General features: G+C 43.6%; 1 protein-coding gene across 1 annotated transcript in view; it reads right to left on the reverse strand.

The window, feature by feature from the left end:
- The window catches only part of LOC133457979 (receptor-type tyrosine-protein phosphatase F-like), a 191,313-nt gene that overhangs the window by 15,592 nt on the left and 154,977 nt on the right, over positions 1–20,744 (reverse strand). The window contains exons 24-29 of the mRNA XM_061737398.1: positions 20,402–20,521; positions 15,317–15,471; positions 7,508–7,793; positions 4,234–4,412; positions 2,661–2,787; positions 1,403–1,528 (exon numbers count right to left, since the gene is read on the reverse strand). Of these exons, the coding sequence (XP_061593382.1) occupies positions 1,403–1,528; positions 2,661–2,787; positions 4,234–4,412; positions 7,508–7,793; positions 15,317–15,471; positions 20,402–20,521 (993 nt within the window). The remainder of the gene's footprint in view (positions 1–1,402; positions 1,529–2,660; positions 2,788–4,233; positions 4,413–7,507; positions 7,794–15,316; positions 15,472–20,401; positions 20,522–20,744) is intronic.

Below are 20,744 nucleotides of genomic sequence, written 5' to 3' on the forward strand. Positions count from 1 at the left end.
TGAGTATACTGGGCATGTTGATTGATACTGTAGTTCAGTTCTGAGACTCGTAACCTTGCCATACCTCAGCTTTGACTGAATTGACGCCACTGGTCAAGGACTCAAGACAGAAACTCAAATCAAGCTCACTTGAAATACAAAATGCAGGATAAAATAAAGTAGACGGTAAAGAGCAGAAACAGGAGCAGACATCAGTCAGCCGGCAGAACGGCCGGAGACCAAACCGACCAAATACTACGTATTATCATTGGTTTATTATGGCAGATCTGTTCTTAATGACTGAGTGATCAGGGTCGGGGTCAGGGCAGGCTCATCTATGCCTCACTCCTGTCTACACACTTGTCTTGTTAATAGAAGGATGGTTGTCTACTACTAACTACTGATGATAACAGGGAACTCAACAATAGTTCTCTATTCTGTCCCTGTCTCGTTATCTCTGCCTGCTGGTATCCGTCACTGGTCTGCTTTGCTTCCTGACTCCACACTCCGCTCTTTGGGCGCTTTTCCATAACAATCCAGCCCCTGGAGCAGAAGTAGGAGGTTGGAGTGAAGCTGCTGTGACGTATTTGATTGTGTATCTAAACAAAGAAGACAACAACACTAAAGATGTAGAACCTGGAGGAGATGATAGATGTGCTGCTGGATCTGTGGCTTGTGTTTGATATCAAATTAAAAATGAGAGTGAGAGAAGCTTCAAGCAGCAACGCTTTTTAATTTTTGTTTGTCTCTGCTGAAAAGTCAGCTGGAGCCGTGAGCAGCTATGAAGAGACAGAGCTCCTGGTAGATCTGGTCGTTCCTTATCTCCGTCTAGATCTTTTTAATTCTCTCCTCAGCACCAGGTTTATGAACATCTGACCCTCAGAGTTGGATCAAACAGACTTTTGCTGCCGTTGCTGGTTGAATAAAATGAACCAGAATCCGTCAGAGTCTCTTTCTCTGATTTCCTCCTCCTGACTCAGACGTCTGACTCCAACCCCCCGACCAATCGGTGGCCTGTAGTGTGATGATGTCAGATACAGCAGACTCAGCAGCTTAGAACCTCGGCAGAATAGTTACAGAAAAGTATCTACTCGGCACGTTAGACGCCTGGTGGAAAAGAACCAAACTGAGTGGAGTCGAGCTGAGTAGTTGCTAGTGGAAAAGCACCATAAGTCTGTCTGACTGTGATTTAGCTCACTGTTTTCTCCTCACTTTGTCGGCTCATTTAGTTGTTGGATTTTGCCCAGTGGAGCGTTTTCATTTAAAATAAAGGACAATGTTTGTTCTTCCCATCTCCTGGTCTCCCGGTCTCGGGCCCCTTGGTTCTCAGCGCTGTAATTGTGACACTGTGACGTGGTGCGTTACCACTCAAAGCGAGCAGAGTTAAGTCATTCCCAAGGTCTCAGCAGTTCCAGGAACCTACCCTGACGTCCGTGACCTTGAACTCTCTCAGGATGTACTGAGGCATGTTGTACTCCGCCATGGGGTCCACCACAAAGTACTGGTAGCGTGCGGAGCGTTCGGCCGGCCAGTACTGGTGGCATTTCTCCTGCACAGCACAGAGAAGAGAGTTGTTGTTACTGCTCGGGACCATAGATGTGGATGTGGCCGTGTCCCTGTCAGAGCCGGCCCAGGGCATAAGACAACTAACCGGCTGCTTAGGGCCCCGTGGCCACTAGGGGGCGCCCGAGAGTTAAAAATAATAAAATAAAAAATAAAATATTTTTTTCATGTGTGAGTGATGATTCTACAGAAAACACAGCGCAGAACCCAAACCGGATACACCACGCAGGAGAAAAAATATTTGAGAGGGGAAGATTTTTTTTATTGTGCGCTTTGAGAAAAAAGCGGAAATGTCGAGAAAAAAGTGGAAATGTCGAGATTAATGTTGAAATACAATTTCAAGAATAAAGTCAAAATTTCAAGAATAAAGTTGAAATACAATTTGGTGAATAAAGTGTAAATGTCTCCTCTGGTCCATCTAATCCAGTTAGGAGAGACTGACAGCTCTGCAGCAGCAGCCAGAACTAACTAACTAACTAACTAACTAACTAACTAACTAACTAACTAACTAACTAACTAACTAACTAACTAACTAACTAACTAACTAACTAACTTAACGTAACGTAACGTTAAGGGGACGTTTCTGAAGTTATGCAACTGCATATGTGTGATATGTGTTTCAAATCAATATCGTAAAGCCAATTACGAAAGCCTTTACGATATTGAGAGCAGAGAAAAGAAAGAGGATGGAAGATGAAGAGGAGAAAAAACAGAAAGATAAAGGTATGTTTGCATGTCTTATTTAAACGTTTGGTGTCAAGGAAATTGTGATTTTTCTGCAAGTTTGTTCATCTGTCGTAGCTTCCATGGTCTTAATCACTGTGGATTACAATCTAACTACAACAAAAAGTTCTTCCATCTAGTTTTACAAGTGTATTTGTAATGACAGGGAAGAACATGAAATAGGTTTATAGTGGGTGTGTGAATGATCAATAATCAGGATTATTGGCAGTAATAGGAGGCTTGGGCCGGCCCTGGTCCCTGCGAAGCAACACTCAACCAGACACGTTTTTCTTCATAAAACTGTTCCCATTTTCCTTTAAGGAAACATGTTATTTGCATGTTTGCATTGGAAGTCTTAAACCGACATGGGTGTGTGTGTGACTGTATGCTCTCACCCGTCCCATCTCGCGGAGTTTGGTGAGCATGACTACGATGGTGGAGTTGTACTCCCACAGCATCCTCCACAGGTCCTCGGTGGTTTCAGCCGACGGGCCCTGGGTGGCGATGTACGCTTTCTGTTTCCTGCAGATCACAACACAGGCGGCTGCGTTTACTGGAGGGGTTCATTCCTTTCCAGCGTTCTTCATCCTTCCCTTCAGGTGAAGACCTGAACTTAAAATAGATGACTGTAGATGTGCCTGCAGCTAATTACAACGTTCACTCGGATTGGTTTAACATTCAGTTGAAACAATATCTTTTAAAATGTAATGAATTATGATTTGACATTTGGAGGGAACAGAATGAAGTTTGAATAGAATTCTAAGATAAGGTCATTTCAGGCAGGTATTGAAGGTGTTTGATTTCATTTCATTTCTATGTATTTATGTCTGAGAATGATGGTGATTTGGTTTTATCCTCTGTGTTGTTTGTGACTAAGGGAGTTGTGTCTATTATTGTTTTGTTTGTCATCTATAATGTATGTCTGTTATGTATTAAGTGTTAATTTGTGTATTGTGTGTATGTCGGACCGCAGGAAGAATAGCTAATGATGTTGCTAATGCTAATGGGGATCATAAATAAAACAAAAAAACAAACTCATGTTTATATAAAGCGCAAAAAAAGAGCCAACCAGAGGTTTATGCTCTTAACGTTAATGTTGAGCTGAAACCAACCAGAACAGCAGCGGTCTGCAGAGGTTTTCTGGGTACTTTATTCAAAACATTTACTTCTCAGTCTCTTTCTGAAAATATAACCAGGAAGTACAGATACACTATTAGAGTTTGGTGGAGGACCGTGATAAACCACCCACCTCTTGATGTTATACATGTAAAATGAAAATATTGAGGATATTTACAGATTTAGCTTTTTGAGGAGACAGTCCCCCTGCATGTGTTTGCAATTATATTAATCAGGGTTTTATTGTTTGTATTTTAAGGAGACTGGAAATAAATATAGGAGGCCATCACGCCATCCATATTGGCATGATTCAGGGTCGGCCTCGCTTGTTTTTTTTCTTTATTTTAACATCTTCCAAACACATGACTAAACATACAGGACGGGGGTGCTGGAGGACCAGGGTTTGGAAACACTGATCTAAACATGCAGGACGGGGGTACTGGAGGACCCGGGTTTGGAAACACTGATCTAAACATGCAGGACGGGGGTACTTGGAGGACCAGGGGGACCACGGTTGGGATATGCTGGATATGGGTACTGGAGACGCGTTGGTGGATGTATAAATGTGTCCTTTTTGCTTCACACGTCCACAAAAAGTAAGCAAGATTGTGTGACTGCTCGTGTGCAGCCTTCCCAGCTACTAATTATAGAATTATTTTTCAGTACGTAACAGACCACACAAGACATGTGAGAGGATTAACATCCTGTTGTTTTTGCAGATGTGATGAATAAACGTGAGGTTGTGAGATGCTGCAGGCCTCTGCTGCTGTCTGCCAGCACCTCCACCTTCTCCAGATCACCTCTACAGAACTCTCTCCCGGTTCCGGAGTGGGATCATCTGTGCAGACTCACCTGTATCCGTCCATGTAGCTGGCATTGATGTAATCGGAGCCCTCCACTCCTCTGATTGGCTGCAGGGAGATGCGAGTGGGCTCGAAAGGCAGGATGTTCACCAGGCGGTTCTTCAGCTTGTTACATGGCAGGTTGCCGCTGATGAACCTGTAGGTGTGTGTTTTTGAGCTGGCCAGCTTCTGCAGAGACGGGAGATGACAGGAATGTCGTCGGCGCTCGTCAGACACGCTAGATGTGATGCCGTGGTTCCCCGCGCCCACACAGTGCTAAACGTGTAACTAACAGCCTTCAGCTGATTACGTTGAAGGGTCGAATACAGTTTGGTTATAGTGACACACTCATACAGGACTGTCTCAGAAAATTAGAATATTGTAATTTTCTGTAATGCAATTACAAAAACAAAAATGTCATACATTCTGGATTCATTACAAATCAACTGAAATATTGCAAGCCTTTTATTATTTTAATATTGCTGATCATGGCTTACAGTTTAAGAAAACTCAAATATCCTATCTCAAAAAATTAGAATATTCTGGGAATCTTAATCTTAAACTGTAAACCATAATCAGCAATATTAAAATAATAAAAGGCTTGCAATATTTCAGTTGATTTGTAATGAATCCAGAATGTATGACATTTTTGTTTTTTTAATTGCATTACAGAAAATAAAGAACTTTATCACAATATTCTAATTTTCTGAGACAGTCCTGTATGTTTGAACTGTTCACAGGCCTATTTAGATGTTTAGTTAAAAACAACAATTTGCTGCATAAATCCAAATTAAATCATTAAAGTTGCTCTTCTACTTGTGATTCACTTGCATGTAGGACTATTTCTTTCTTCAACTACAGACACGAGACACCGCGGTGCCTCCACACTTTTAAATGTGGTGATTTTTGTCAGACGGTGGTGGTCGTCACCTTTGACGGTGACAGTAGAGCAGTTAAACTCCCGCCTGGACCTGTTGCTCCACTTTGTGTCCCTTCTTTGTTCATTAGGAGTACTGACAAAGGTGGAAACAATAATTCTGCTCCCCATCACTGACATAACTGCTTCTGGTATCTAGAGATGCACCGATCGATCGGCATCTGATCGGTATCGGACAATAATGGCCCTATCGGTTTTGATCGGAGATCGGAAAATAAATAGTTCAAAGCAGGCCGATCTGATGACGTTTACAACAACAACCCGCCCCCCGCACCTCTGACCCAGGTCTCCTAAAGGGGCGTGGCCGGCGTCGCCGGTACGGGAGTTTTACAATGTCTGAAAAGGACAACAAATTTGCAGTTTTCAAAGTGTGCAAAGGAAATACCCCGAAGAGGAATGTTACAAAAGAATTTCAACACAACGAAGCGGATAAGACATTTGAACGTTTCTCAAGTCAAGGTCTATATAAAGAACAGGAGCGTGCAGCAACGCCGCTAACTGACCTGTAACAGAGACCTATAAACGACAGCAAGAAAAATAAAGAACTACATCGTAAGGTAATGGATTCATGAGCCTTGATCATCAGCCGTTTGTCGTTCTAGCAGACGTCGGGTTTACACGCGTCGTTAGCAGCTTGGATCCGCGGTACGCGCTGCTGTGTCGTAATTATTTCACTGATGAAATCCCGCCGGAGTTTTGCCAGACTATTTACACTCACATCCACAGCCTTACGCAGGACGACAGTCGTGTCAGTCGCTTCACGAGTGACATTTGGAGTTCTAGTGGGAAGAGTTTCCCCACACGCGGCGGATGCTATCGCTAAAGCTTTCACAAAGCTTAATAAGTCATAATACATTTTTTATTTTAAGATTTAATTCCTTTTTCGTCAGGAAAACTAAGGTTTATAGTTTACAACTTGTATCAACTCTAAGAGAGTGACAGGTCTACGGTTGTGTGTGTTGTTGTACTGCACGTTGTGTTGTAGCTACATACATTTATTACCACAGGAAAGCTTAAGTTAATAAGCTACATGAGTCTAAATCATCTCTAAGAGTCTCTAGAGGGTGAAATATTGCATATTGCCTCAGCCTGCAATAAAACAGACAATTCATGATACTTTCTCATCTCCTAATTTTGATACCTAATAATACAATGTGAGTGTTGTGTACATGAGACAACACTGGACGAATTTATGGATTTCACGCTGTGATCGGCAGATACTGATTTTGGTGATTGGTGATCAGCCCTCAAAATCCTGATCGGTGCATCTCTACTGATATCCCGCCTTGTTCTGAGGCCCGAGGAGTGCAGGTGTGGACAACGTTGTCGGTACCCTTCCGCTAAAGACAGAAAGAACTTCACTGGCAGTCAGACAGTGCTTGTGAGGGGAAACATCATTAAACAAACCAAACTAATAAAAGCAGTCTGGTTCCTGTTTGTTTCATCCATCTCTTCTGTTTGTCACCAGTTGTCCTCTTGTGTCTACGGAGGTTGTCCTCAGTCCTGTGGAGCCTAAACTTCTGAATGAAATGTCCAGGTGTAGTCACGGGAACGTCCATCTTTACCTTTAACATGCTGGTCCAGGACGGGCGTCTGTGGGACAGAGCTACTGTCCCACATTAAGAGACTTGAGCAAACCTTGACGACCCATTTGATCCAGGTGTGTCGATTCAGGGAAACATCTGGAACAAGCAGGACGCCGACTTGAAGAGCTCTGCTTTAACACCCACCTCTTCTAGGACTACCAGCTGATCCAGGTCACGTTTAATATTTTGTCCTTCTGTTGAATCACAATTCAAAAGCAGTGTCTGATTTCCATCAATCAGTTTTCAGTAGATGATTATTTCGTATTACTTTTGTCAGGTTGAAGTTGATTTCCTGACTCTTGTGTTCTCTCTTTCTTTAATGGAAGGGCACTGACGGACCTGTCTAGAACCGCAGCGGTTCTCCAGCCTCTGAACCAGTGCTTTCTTTGTGGTGAGATGTTGAAAATTAAAGAACCGGTTTTGATTTAGGATCAAAACCAGATTCAGGAGCCGGCACAGAAACTGCTTGGTGAGTGGAACGAGCACGACAGAGTTACTTCTGCAGCTAACGGCTCTACTTTATAGAATTTTATATGGTTTTATTATTACACTAACACTCATGTCTTCCCCACACCACATTATTTTGTGTTTTTACAACATCTTCACAAATGTTTTACCTGTAATTGCATTTTTTTTTCCTTTGATAAACAAAACTGTCTGTAAACTGTGTCCAACATCACTCAGACAAAAAATGCGCCAGTGATGTGACTGAGGTGTCCCAGCTGAACACACTGAACATGTGCTCCAAGACAAAAACCTACTTTAAACTCCAGTTCCATGGCAGTGGTGGTCTCCCCGGTCGTGATGTGGCTCAGCTTCTGGATGTGGGCGAACAGGCTGCGGGCCGGGACCTCCGTGGTGCCACAAGTGGCAGCTTCCAGCAGAGCCTCGTGGATGAAGACGTACTGATCCTCCGTCTGTACCATGTAGTTCCTCTGAGCCCGCATGCATGTCACGTGGCCGTATATGTCCACCGACTTCTCGTGCCTCATCCTCTCAAGCATGGCATCTATGACGATGAAGCAGCCAGTGCGGCCCACGCCGGCGCTGGCGGGAGGAAAGACAGAATGGGTTTATGTTAGTACCTGACACAACAGAGATCCCCCCTGAGCAACACATCTATACTATACTATACTATACTATACTATACTATACTATACTATACTATACTATACTATACTATACTATACTATACTATACTATACTACACTACACTACACTATACTATACTATACTATACTATACTATACTATACTATATTACTGTATACTATACTATACTATACCATACTATACCATACTATACTATACTATACCATACTATACTATACTATACTATACTATACTATATTACTGTATACTATACTATACTATACTATACTATACTATACTATACCATACTATACTATACTATATTATACTATACTATACTATACTATACTATATTATACTATACTATATTATACTATACTATACTATACTATACTATACTATATTATACTATACTATACTATACTATATTATACTATACTATATTATACTATACTATACTATACTATACTATACTATTCTATACTATACTATACTATACTATACTATACTATACTATATTACTGTATACTATACTATACTATACTATACTATTCTATACTATACTATACTATACTATACTATTCTATACTATACTATACTATATTACTGTATACTATACTATACTATACTATACTATACTATACTATATTACTGTATACTATACTATACTATACTATACTATTCTATTCTATACTATACTATACTATACTATACTATACTATACTATATTACTGTATACTATACTATACTATACTATTCTATACTATACTATACTATTCTATACTATACTATACTATACTATACTATACTATACTATACTATACTATATTACTGTATACTAATTCAATTCAATTCAATTTTATTTATATAGCGTCTAATACAACAGAGTTGTCTCTAGACGCTTTACAGAGACCCATACCCAGAACATGACCCCCGAGCAGTTATTACATAAACAATGGCAGGTAAAAACTCCCCTAGTGGGAGAAAAACCTTAAGCCAAACAGTGGCAAGGAAAAACTCCCCTTTAGGAGGGAAGAAACCTTGAGCAGGACCAGGCTCATCAGGGGGGACCCTCCTGCCGAGGGCCAGACTGGTGGGTCAGGGACGGCAACAGCACAGCAGGCAGGTGGAAGCAGCAACGGGATGACCGGGGGTGGGGACCGCAGGCCAGCACACAGCTCCCGAAGCTCCGGCCCAATCAGCAAGTCCCAGGTTGAGGTGCAGGGTCAGGAAAAGACTTGTGCTCCGTAATGCAAGCTACAAGCCACCCACGGCCACCTGCAGGACAAAAGAGAGAAAAGGGAGGAGAAGGGGGGGCCAGCAACGGGATGACCAGGGGTGGGGACCGCAGGCCAGCACGCAGCTCCCGAAGCTCCGGCCCAATCATCAAGTCCCAGGTTGGGGTGCAGGGTCGGGGAAAGGTTGAGAAGGGGCAGGGCCAGGGAGAGGAGTCTTGAGGGACGAACATTCTCCCCCGCCCAAAAGGGGCCGTTACCCTGCCCCCCTCACTCCCACACTGCAGGTTCCGGTGTCCGGCAAAGGATGCTGCAACATGGACAAAAGAGAGAAAAGGGAGGAGAAGGGGGGGCCAGCACAAGAAACCACAGGAGCGACTCTGACACACTAAAGTTTACACTACCTAGAGATTTACCAACACCAGCTAGAGGTTTACTAAACACTAACTATAGGCTTTACTAAACAGAAATGTTTTAAGTTTAGTTTTAAAGGTGGAGGTGGTGTCAGCCCCCTTAACCCAGATTGGAAGTTGGTTCCATAGTAGTGGCGCCTGATAGCAGAACGCCCGCCCTCCAAATCTACATTTAGATACTCTAGGAACTACGAGTAAACCTGCACTCTGAGAACGGAGAGCTCTGACAGGAACATAAGGCACTATCAGGTCTTGCAAATAATGCGGAGCTAAGCCGTTTTGGGCTTTATACGCAAGTAATACAATTTTAAATTGGATTCTGAATTTTACGGGTAACCAATGGAGCGACGCTAACACTGGAGAGACGTGGTCTCTCCTGCTAATTCCTGTCAGTACTCGTGCTGCTGCATTTTGGATCAGCTGGAGCCTATTCAGCAAATTACTTGGACATCCTGCTAACAACACATTACAGTAATCTAGTCTAGAAGATACAAACGCATGAACTAGTTTTTCTGCATCACTCTGTGAGAGGATTTTCCTAATCTTTGCAATATTACGGAGATGGAAAAAGGCTATTTTACAAACCTGATTGACATATGGTTTAAACGACAAATCCTGATCGAAAATAACACCAAGATTTCTCACAGTTGCACTGGAAGCCATCGCAACACCATCTAATCCCTTCCTAAGATGCTCTGGACCAAGAATGATAACCTCTGTTTTATCTGAATTTAGAAGCAGGAAATTTCTGGACATCCAGTCCTTGATGTCCCTAAGACATGCCTGAAGTTTAACTAACGGTTCTGTTTCATCCGGCTTCATAGACAAATAGAGCTGCGTATCATCAGCATAACAATGAAATTGTATGCCGTGATTCTGGATTATACTTCCCAACGGCTGCATGTATAAACTGAACAAGATTGGCCCTAGCACTGAACCCTGCGGAACACCATAACAGACCCTTGACTGTTCTGAAGAAACCTCATGTACATGAACAAACTGGAACCTGTCAGATAGGTATGATTTAAACCAACATAGAGCTGTCCCTTTAATCCCAACAACATGCTCTAACCTGTGCAGTAAAATGCCATGATCTATAGTGTCAAAAGCAGCACTGAGGTCCAGTAGAACCAGTATGGACACTAATCCCTTATCTGAGGCCATAAGGAGGTCATTCGTGACTCGAACAAGTGCTGTCTCTGTGCTATGATGCATTCTGAACCCTGACTGAAAGACTTCAAACAGATCATTTCTATACAAATAGTCACATAACTGGCTTGAAACTGCCTTTTCCAGAATTTTAGACACAAATGGAAGGTTGGAAATTGGTCTATAATTAGCTAAGGTGTCTGGGTCAAGAGAAGGTTTTTTAAGTAAAGGTTTAATTACTGCGACTTTGAAAACCTGTGGTACATATCCTAAACTTAGGGATAAGTTAATTTGGTCCAGTATTGTCGTACCAATAAGAGAAAAAATATGTTTGAATAGTCGAGTCGGGATGGGGTCTAACATACATGTGGTTGACTTAGCTCTATTAACGAGTGAAGTCAGCTCAGGGAGGTCTATAGGATCAAAACAGTCTAGAGACAAGTCAGAGCCTAGGGAAGTCGCTAAAGCTGAAGAAACACCTACAACCGGCTGGTTGATTTCTTCTCTAATTCTCGCGATTTTACTGTTGAAGAAGCCCATAAAGTCCTCACTACTGAGAGCTGCAGGAATGCACGGCTCAACAGAGTTGTGACTCTTTGTCAGCCTGGCTACAGTGCTGAACAGAAAACGTGGGTTACTTTTGTTATCCTCTATCAACGTTGAATAATAAGCTGTTCTGGCTTTGCGAATGGCTTTTTTATATACTATTAGAATATCTTTCCATTCACGATGAGAGTCTACAGACCCACAAGAGTACCACTTCCTTTCCATTTTACGCACGTTTTGTTTCAACATGCGGATATCTGAATTATACCAGGGAGTTAAGCTCCTGTGGCTAGAAACCCTCCTTTTCAAAGGAGCAACTTCATCTAAAGCTGAATGCAACAAATCAGCAGTGTTACTAGCAAGGAAATCAACATCTGCAGAGGTAGAACCCAGGTCACTGGCCTCGACTACATCACTATTTCGCACTGTCGTAAGATAAGCAATGGCCTCCCTAAATTTAACAATAACTTCATCAGACAAACATCTGCTAAAATAATACCTCCTATTTTGCACTTCAACATCAACAAAATTAAATTCAAACGTTATTAAGTAATGGTCGGATAAAAGGGAGTTTACAGGTGACACCAACAGACCATCAGTTTCAACACCGTAGGTGAGAACGAGATCGAGAGTATGATTAAAACAGTGCGTCGGTTTATCCACTTTTTGTGAGATACCCATTGATTCTAGAAGAGAATCGAAGGCTAATTTAAGATTATCGCTTTCAACATCCATATGAATGTTAAAATCACCCACTATGATGAATTTATCTGTGCTGATCAATAATCCAGAAAGGAAATCTGAAAATTCAGACAAAAACTCCAGATACGCACCAGCAGGGGGCCGGTACACTACCACTAACACAACTGGCTTCTCTGATTTCCGGCTCGGAAATTTCAGACCAAGCATGAGGCTTTCAAATGTATTATAGTTGCACTTAGGTTCAATTTTTGTTTCGAGACCGGAGTTATAAATTGCTGCGACTCCTCCGCCTCGGCCCGTGCTTCTAGGAATGTGATGATTAAAGTAGCCGGGCGGAGTTGATTCATTCAAACTAACATACTCTTCCTCCTGTAACCATGTTTCTGTTAAGCAGAAAATATCACTCCTGCTCTCTGTAATTATATCATTTACTAACAGAGACTTAGAGCTTAATGATCGTATATTTAGTAGTCCGCATCTAATTTTTAGGTCTGTAATTGGTACCAAATGTACATTGGTTTTAATTTTTACAAGGTTATCTTGGTTAACGCCTCTATAACGCTGCACCTGGTGAACTTTTGGAGGGCGGGGAACTGCAACCACTTCTATTTTGCTAGGCACCTCTAACTGACTAAGCCTCGCCTCCAGCCCTGTTAAACTACAGCTCTGCATCCTGGCCTGGACCCTGCATTGTCAGGGGGAGTGTCTAATAACATTGGCCAGATTTCTAGACATAAGAGCTGCACCATCCCGGGTGGGATGAATGCCGTCCCTTCTAATCAGACCGGGCTTTCCCCAGAATGTCTCCCAGTTGTCAATAAAGTCCACGTCGTTTTCTGAACACCACTGAGACAACCAGCGGCGGAGCGAGAGCATGCGACTAAACATGTCATCGCTGGTCAGATTGGGGAGGGGGCCAGAAAAACCTACAGAGTCCGACATGGTCTTGGCGAAGTTACACACCGAGACAATATTCATTCTGGTTACTTCCGACTGGCGAAGACGGGAGTCATTAGCTCCGACATTGATGATAACTTTACCATATTTACGATTACCCTTTGCCAGTAGCTTCAAATTTGCTTCTATGTCGCCCGCTCTGGCCCCCGGGATACACCTAACTAAGGTCTCTGGAGTCGGCTTCACATGTCTCACAATAGAGTCTCCAATCACCAGGGTCTGTTTCTCAACAGATGTGTCGCTGAGTGGGGAAAAACGGTTAGACACATGAAGCGGGTGGTGTTCCGTGAGCCCTTTAAGACTACCCTTCCTCCGAACCGTCACCCAACTGCCCTGCCTGGCCGGCTGCTCGGGAGCTGCAGGGGAGCGGTTACGCTCAGCTGCTACGGGCCGGTCCGCCGCTAGCTTAGCCTGGTTAGCTGAGGAGGCTCTCGGACTATGGTTTAGTTGGCCAAACCGGACCTCTAACTGACTGAGCCTCGCCTCCAGCCCTGCAAATAAGCTACACTTTAAGCACTTACCGTCTTCACTAAAGGAGGCAGAGGAATAACTAAACATTTCACACACTGAGCAGGAAAGAGGTGAAGCGGTGGGAGCCGGAGCGGCCATGCTAAGATGCTAACGGAGGCTAACGGACAGAAAATGTATCGGTGATTGGTGACAGTGAAAGTTACGGAAGAGAAAATGAGCGAGTGTTGAAATAAAGACAGTAATGTACCAGATATAGTGCTATTTTACCAGAAAACAGTCTAAGTTTTAGATAAAAAGTCGGGAGAGATCTGAGCCTGCAAACGCCGTGAGACGGCCTCCTATTCTCCTCCTACTATACTATACTATACTATTCTATACTATACTATACTATACTATACTATACTATACTATATTACTGTATACTATACTATACTATACTATACTATACTATTCTATACTATACTATACTATACTATACTATACTATACTATACTATATTACTGTATACTATACTATACTATACTATACTATACTATTCTATACTATACTATACTATACTATACTATACTATACTATACCATACTATACTATACTATACTATAGAGGGAATGCGCATGGCGTCACAGATGTGACTTTACAGTGGGTTACGCCCACTGAAAGACTGAGTGTCAGAAAGACTGAGTGGCAGAAAGACTGAGTGGCAGCGTAAACTTTCAGTTTGAGCAACTGAAAAACATCTAAAATGGGAAAGAGCTGTTGTGCGATCGACTGTACTCATAGATTTAGCAAGAAATCGGAATTATCGTCTTACAGACTGCCGAAAAATAAGCTTAAGAGAGACAAATGGATCGCTGCAATTCACAGAAACAACTGGATTCCAGACACCGAAACGTGGATTTGTGGTTCCCATTTTGTATCAGGTAATGTTGGATTTTTGGGTAGCTAACGTTAAACGGTCAAATCATAAAGTTCGGTGTCCTCATCACTTTAATTTCTACAACAAATTCTGCCTTGAAGTCGGACCAAGCGTCAAGACTTTTTTAAGCCTTCTCCCCGGCGTAGAAATTAAGTTTCAGGAAGTATCAGGAAACTGGATTCCTGTCCAAATATTAATGTCCATGGACCACTGGTTCTTGGTAACTGTACCAAATATTAATGTCCATAAACCACTGGTTCTTGGTAACTGTACCAAATATTAATGTCCATGGACCACTGGTTCTTGGGGTAACTGTACCAAATATTAATGTCCATGGACCACTGGTTCTTGGTAACTGTACCAAATATTAATGTCCATGGACCACTGGTTCTTGGGGTAACTGTACCAAATATTAATGTCCATGGACCACTGGTTCTTGGTAACTGTACCAAATATTAATGTCCATGGACCACTGGTTCTTGGTAACTGTACCAAATATTAATGTCCATGGACCAATGGTTCTTGGTAACTGTACCAAATATTAATGTCCATGGACCACTGGTTCTTGGGGTAACTGTATGGGTCACTGTCAAGTCCAACTGCCTTAAATGTAAGCCCATAATCTGCTGTTATCCCGTATTCTCCACTAGTTACAGCCATTTTTGCCACTCAGTGCAAGTAAGGGGGCGTGGTCCAGTGGGAAAGACGTCAATGCAGACCTTCTATACTATTCTATACTAACACATCTATACTACACTGCATCTGTTAAAGATAATTATCTTTAACAGTCATCATCTTACATCATAGGGGTCTAAACAAAAGTGGAGAATTATCAGATTGTAGATGTGAAGTTTCGATCCGGAGTGATAATCAGAACATGTCGTGTAGAGAAACTAACCCTCCAGAGAAAATAAGGACGACCTTGCACCCAGCAACCCTAGGTAGATGTTTGAACCCCCAGGGACCCTTCTCTCTGCCGGGAGGTGTGTTGGAAGGGAAGGGCGGGATCTTCTCTTTGCTCCACAGCGGAGCCATCCCTGCTCACCTGTGTGTTGGTGTGTGCGTCTACTTCCTGTACGAGGCAGTTTACCTGCAGTGAACCACCATGGGTCCAGCATTTGGAGAATAACAAGCCTTGACTCTTCGAACGAAGGCCAGCGTCGGGGTGGGATACTCCGGTACACCGTGATCAGGCCAGGTGAGAAACTGGAACTGTCGAACTTCTCTCTTCTCACTTGAGCCACTCTGCAACGGCACAGACGGACACATTGTACATGTCATTCAAATACATCTGATCAGCAACGTGTAAAACGCTTTGATCTGACACCATCAACCTGCAGAATCCACTGACATAAGTGCCTCGTCTGCACCTTTCCCTTCTGTGCTGTGCAGACATGAGCTGGAAAAGCCGTGATGTTCTGCAGCTGTTGCACCTCTGTGTTGCTTTATGAGGGAGTAGCGATGGTGCAACTGGACTGACATGAGTGCAGCATGACATTTGGCACCACAGGGAGGGAATATTGTTTTCATGGGATCACTATGAGTCGTTATGAGGAGGGACTGTCCATTGTGCCTCCATACTGCAACCACTGTGTGCAAGTTGCTCTATAAATCATTGATACTCTGATTGACGAGGATTTGTGTGAGAAAAACACATTGATTGAATTAGCTTCCCGGTCCTTCTCTAATGGTTTTAGTATTTGTGAGGTTGCTCTGGCACAGGTGACCTGCCAGGCTGACCGGTCCAGTGCCAGGATGTCAAGCTGCGTGGGACTGATGGCAGTGCGCTTCAGGAGTTTTTTGGTGTAGTCCTTGTAAGATCTTTTTTGTCTACCAGGAGCTCGTTTTCCATCACTCAGTTGGCTGTAGGTGACTTGGCGGGGCAGGCGGTGGTCAGGCATACCGCTGATGTGTTCTATCCACCGTAGGTGTCTTTTTGCGACCGTTGCCTCCATACAGATGGAATTGGTGTTGGCCAGGATTTCTGTGTGGGGGACACATTCTTCTCAAGACAGACCAAGGATCCTCTGGTGGCAGCAGATGTGGAAGCCCTCCAAGTTCATGATATCAAGCCTGTATGGAGTCCATGTTTCTTCCCCGTAGAGCAGAGTTGAAACACAGACTGCGTTGTAGGCAGCGATTTTAGTGCTGATCACCAGGTTTTAACTCTGCTGCGCAGGTGTCCGAAAGCTGATGATGCTTTGTTGATGTGGGTGTGTATTTCCATGTCGAAGGAGCAGTGTGAGGACAGTGTGGAGCCAAGATAGGTGAAATGTTCAACTGTTTTGAGTGGAACACCATTTATGTGAACGACTGCACAGTCGTCAGCATATTGCAGCCCACAGATTTGGCTAATCTTTGTCTTTGTGTGGTCCTGGAGGCTTTGGATGTTAAAAAAGCTTCTGTCAAGATGGTATTCTAGGTAGCACCTTGGAAAAGATATGTGATGGTGGAGAGAAAGAGGTTGAAGAGTACCGATAACCAAGACGCAGCCTTGCCTCACCCCAGTTTTTACTTTGAAGGACTGTGACTGGAGTTCTCCTGCAAGGACTCTGGCGTGCATCCCATTGTGTATTTGTTTCGGTGGAGAGGAACTTGGGTGGTACCCCAAGTTTGGAGAGTTGTTTCCAGAGCAACTCACAGTCAACAGTGTCGAAGGCTTTGCTGAGATCTATAAAGGCAATGTAGAGGTCTTTGCGCTGCTCCCTGCTCTTTTCCATTAGCTGTTTCAGGATAAAGACCATGGCCGCGTCCGAAATTCCATACTTACACCCTAATGAGTATGCAAAAACAGTATGTCAGATTTTACATACTCAATAGTATGCGCTATCCATTCTGGAGAAATGTATTAATATGGACTGATGGACACTAGCTAAGCAGAAACCCACAATGCAATGCAGCGGTGTTTGGTTGCTAAGTGCTGCGCAGATACGTATATGTAGTAAGTATAATATTAAGTATTATAATATTATTATATAATATCAATATTATAATATTTGTATATAATACTTTACTTTTACTTAAAACTTTAACATTAAGCACAAAGCACTTTTACTGGCAGTAGCTTGGATATTTTTAACTGCACACCCTATGTATGTATGTATGTATGTATGTATGTATGTTGTCTTTTAATGCTGCACCTTATGCCTTTTAAATTGCCCCTCGGGGACAAATAAAGTGTTTTGAATTGAATTGAATTGAATTGAATTGAATTAATAATATAATATAATGTCATCTTGTTTGGGCCAGGATAAAGGGGAAAGAGCGGAGCGGTGCTGCTGCTGCTGTTACCATGGTAACAGCTGCTACTGCTGCTGTGACAGGAGTTGTTACCATGGTAACAACTCCCCCTCCCAACGGCAGGAAGTGCCGTGTGTCTCTGAGTAGTACGTCCGAATTAATGCAGACTACTGATATTTACTCTAAAGTGTGCCGAACTAAAGTATACTTTTTGAGTATACTGTTTAGTATTGCATTTCAGACGCACCGCATATCTGAGGTGGATCTGGTCTTTCGGAAGCCACATTGTGTCTCTGGAAGAACATCTTCTGAGATGTGCTCTACCAGTCTGGTGAGCATAATCTTTGCCAGGATTTTCCCTGCGATGGAGTGGAGAGTGATTCCACAGTTTTTCACACAGATCGCTCTGTCGCCTATGCATTTATAGATGACGGTGATGTTAGCATCCTTCCAGAACTGTGGCAGGGTTTCCTGCTCCCAGATATATGGGATCATAAGGTGTAGACGGTGTGTTAGGAGGTATCCTAGCTTTTGATCGCCTGGCGGATCTCTGGATATCGTGGCGGGGAGTCCAGATGTGTGACTGGTGGGAGGTTAGGCAGTTTATCGAGGGGTTGGCCTTGTTGAACAGTGTCTTGAAGTGCTGTGCCCAATGATCAAGGATCCTGTGACGGTCCTTAAAAAGAGTGGATCCATCAATGGAGTGGACAGGTAAGGGGCAAGTGCCAGCTTACTGGGGCCGTACAGAGATTTATCGTCATATATCGTCATAGAAGTCCTGGTTGTTGTTGCAGTCTGTCAGAACCCACCAGATGTCTTCCATGGCCCGGAGGGCATGTTGGGTCTCAGCTCTCACTGCAGCAAAGGAGGATTTCAGGATTGGAGATTCCGGGCAGGACAGGAGAGCTTTATGAGTTTGATGTTTGAAGTGAAGACGTGACTGTATGTTGGCCGAGTTGCAGTCAAAACAGTCCTGGGACATTTTCTTGATGGACCAAGTGCCTCTGAGGCTGCGTTGTAAATGGCATGACGCAAGGTTGGTCAATCAGGGATCCTCCGGGGTTTGGTCCAGGTTTGCTGCAAGGAGCCGTTGGAGATTGTCTTTTGATGGCAGGGCTATTGAGGGGCTGCGCAGTTGAGCTTTCTGTTAGAGGCTTTCTTCGGACAACAGGATTGGATGTTCATGCGGAGCTTGGATCTGACCATGAAACGGTCAGTCCAACATTCGGCTCCATGCATGGCTCGGGTGGTAGTAACGTCACATCTGTCCCTTTGATGAATAATCACATAGTCCAGGCTAGTGGCATAGTTTAATTACATAGTGCTTCGAACGAGGGCGCTGCCAGGTGGTTTAGAGCCTGTTCATGGGGAGAGGAGTCGTAGCCTGTTGGAATTCATTTTCCCCACTCCATGCTGACCAATAACCCTGTTCCATATCCATATCTGTGCCCCCTCTGGCATTGAAGTCTCCCATCAGTATGACTTTGTTCATGGTTGGAATCTTCTGAATGATGTGGCCGAGTAGAAGTCCTCTTTGATGTTGTCTCCGGCATCAAGGGTTGGTGCATAAGCGCTGATGAGGGTGGAGAAGCATCCCTTTGTCAGGGGGATACACCACGTCATCAGTCTTTCATTGATGCCTGTGGGAGATTCTGGGATGAAGCTAGAAAAAAGCGCAAGGTAAGGATTAAGGTGAGTGTTGGCTTGTAGTCTTCCCTCCGCCAGATGAGTTCCAGTGGCATGGGAAACCCATGTTGACCTTCATTTGGCAGGAGTTGCAGTGTACTGCCAGTAATCCGGTCTGTTAGACTCCGCCTATGGCTGTCCCCAGGTGCACTTTTGATTTCGGGGATTACTCCCCTAGCCAAGGTACCCACATGGCAGTGGGGCAGTGGATAGTTGGTTTAGGGCCCACTGCTGTCCTGCAATACCCTACCTTTTAGCTTGGAGCCGCAAAGTAGAACCCTGCTTGACTGTTTTCTTCATCTCGCTCCCACCAGTGTTTATATCCACTCCTGCCCGCATCCGCAAAACTCTGAGAATTTATGCTGCACAATAATAGAGATGCATTGATTTTGTTTCTTCTCCCGTCCCGCAAGAGAAATGTCCCAGACAAATCTATCGGATTTAATGTTAACATGATCATTTTGGAGCTTGATGGATGATTGACAGTTCATAGGCCACCTGACCGAAAGTTAGATGCAAATCCATCATTATCATCATCGCACAAGCTTTTTCGCCTTTTGCGCACGTATCAATTATGTGATTGAGGTTATAGCAACGAGAGTAGGCTGTGAGTGTTTCAAATAACACTAATAAATAACATAAAATTAACAAAGTTAAGTTAAGACCTTGTTTGAGGTTCTTTTCCACGTCATTGATTTCCATCTTGTCGCTAGACTACATCCCGATCCTGCAGTGTTTTTTTTTAGCAGCCCGCTCCAACCCGCAACAAAGTTCAAACCACTTGCGCGAGATTTGCGTTGGGTCCCGTGGGACCCGGCGGGACCCAATCCCAATGCAGCCCTCTACCGCAAAGCTCCAGTATCCATGTGCTGCCACGATGAGGCAAGGTAAGGGTAAGGTGAGGAGAGGCTATGTACTGGCCCCCGAAGACTGACGCACTCGGCTTCCTTTACCCAGACTGGATTGGTCAGCTGCAGGGACTAAGGGAGGATGGTCACATGCAACCCTACATGCAACGTCTCTCTAGTATGCTGCACTAGACACATCACTCCTCCCTGCGAGTGAGCCTGCACACACCCTTCAAGAGTATTGTACCACGACAGATGCTCGTAATGTCACCAAATCCACCACGTGTGTTGTTTTCACAATGTTACAGTTTAGTTTGTGCTTGGTCTTGTAGAGAATAAATAGAATGCATTTGATGGACTGAGCTAGCAAACAATAGAGGATCTGGGCAGAAGGTTCCCACCTTGTGAAGAGTAAATGTTCGCAGGCTGTAGGAAGCCAGCTCCATACTATCCAGCACAGTGACCTGAATCATCCCATACGTCTCCGTACCTCGACTGGGCCAGTACTGGTCACATTTAACCTGTACACACAAACAACAACAGTAACGCAACTTGTTTCTTTTGATTTATTTTTTTGATTTGACCAGAGATCTCCGTTGAGATTAAAAACGTCTTTTCCAAGGCAGTCCTGGTCAAGAGGCAGCAGACAGTTGCAGTTTCAAGACAATAAAATGACATACATATACTGTATAGATATAAAACAGTTACAGGTTCAGGAGGCTCTCTCACCTGCTCTCAGCCTGG

This window comes from Cololabis saira, chromosome 13 (genome assembly GCF_033807715.1).
Source record: "Cololabis saira isolate AMF1-May2022 chromosome 13, fColSai1.1, whole genome shotgun sequence".
NCBI lineage: Eukaryota > Metazoa > Chordata > Actinopteri > Beloniformes > Belonidae > Cololabis > Cololabis saira.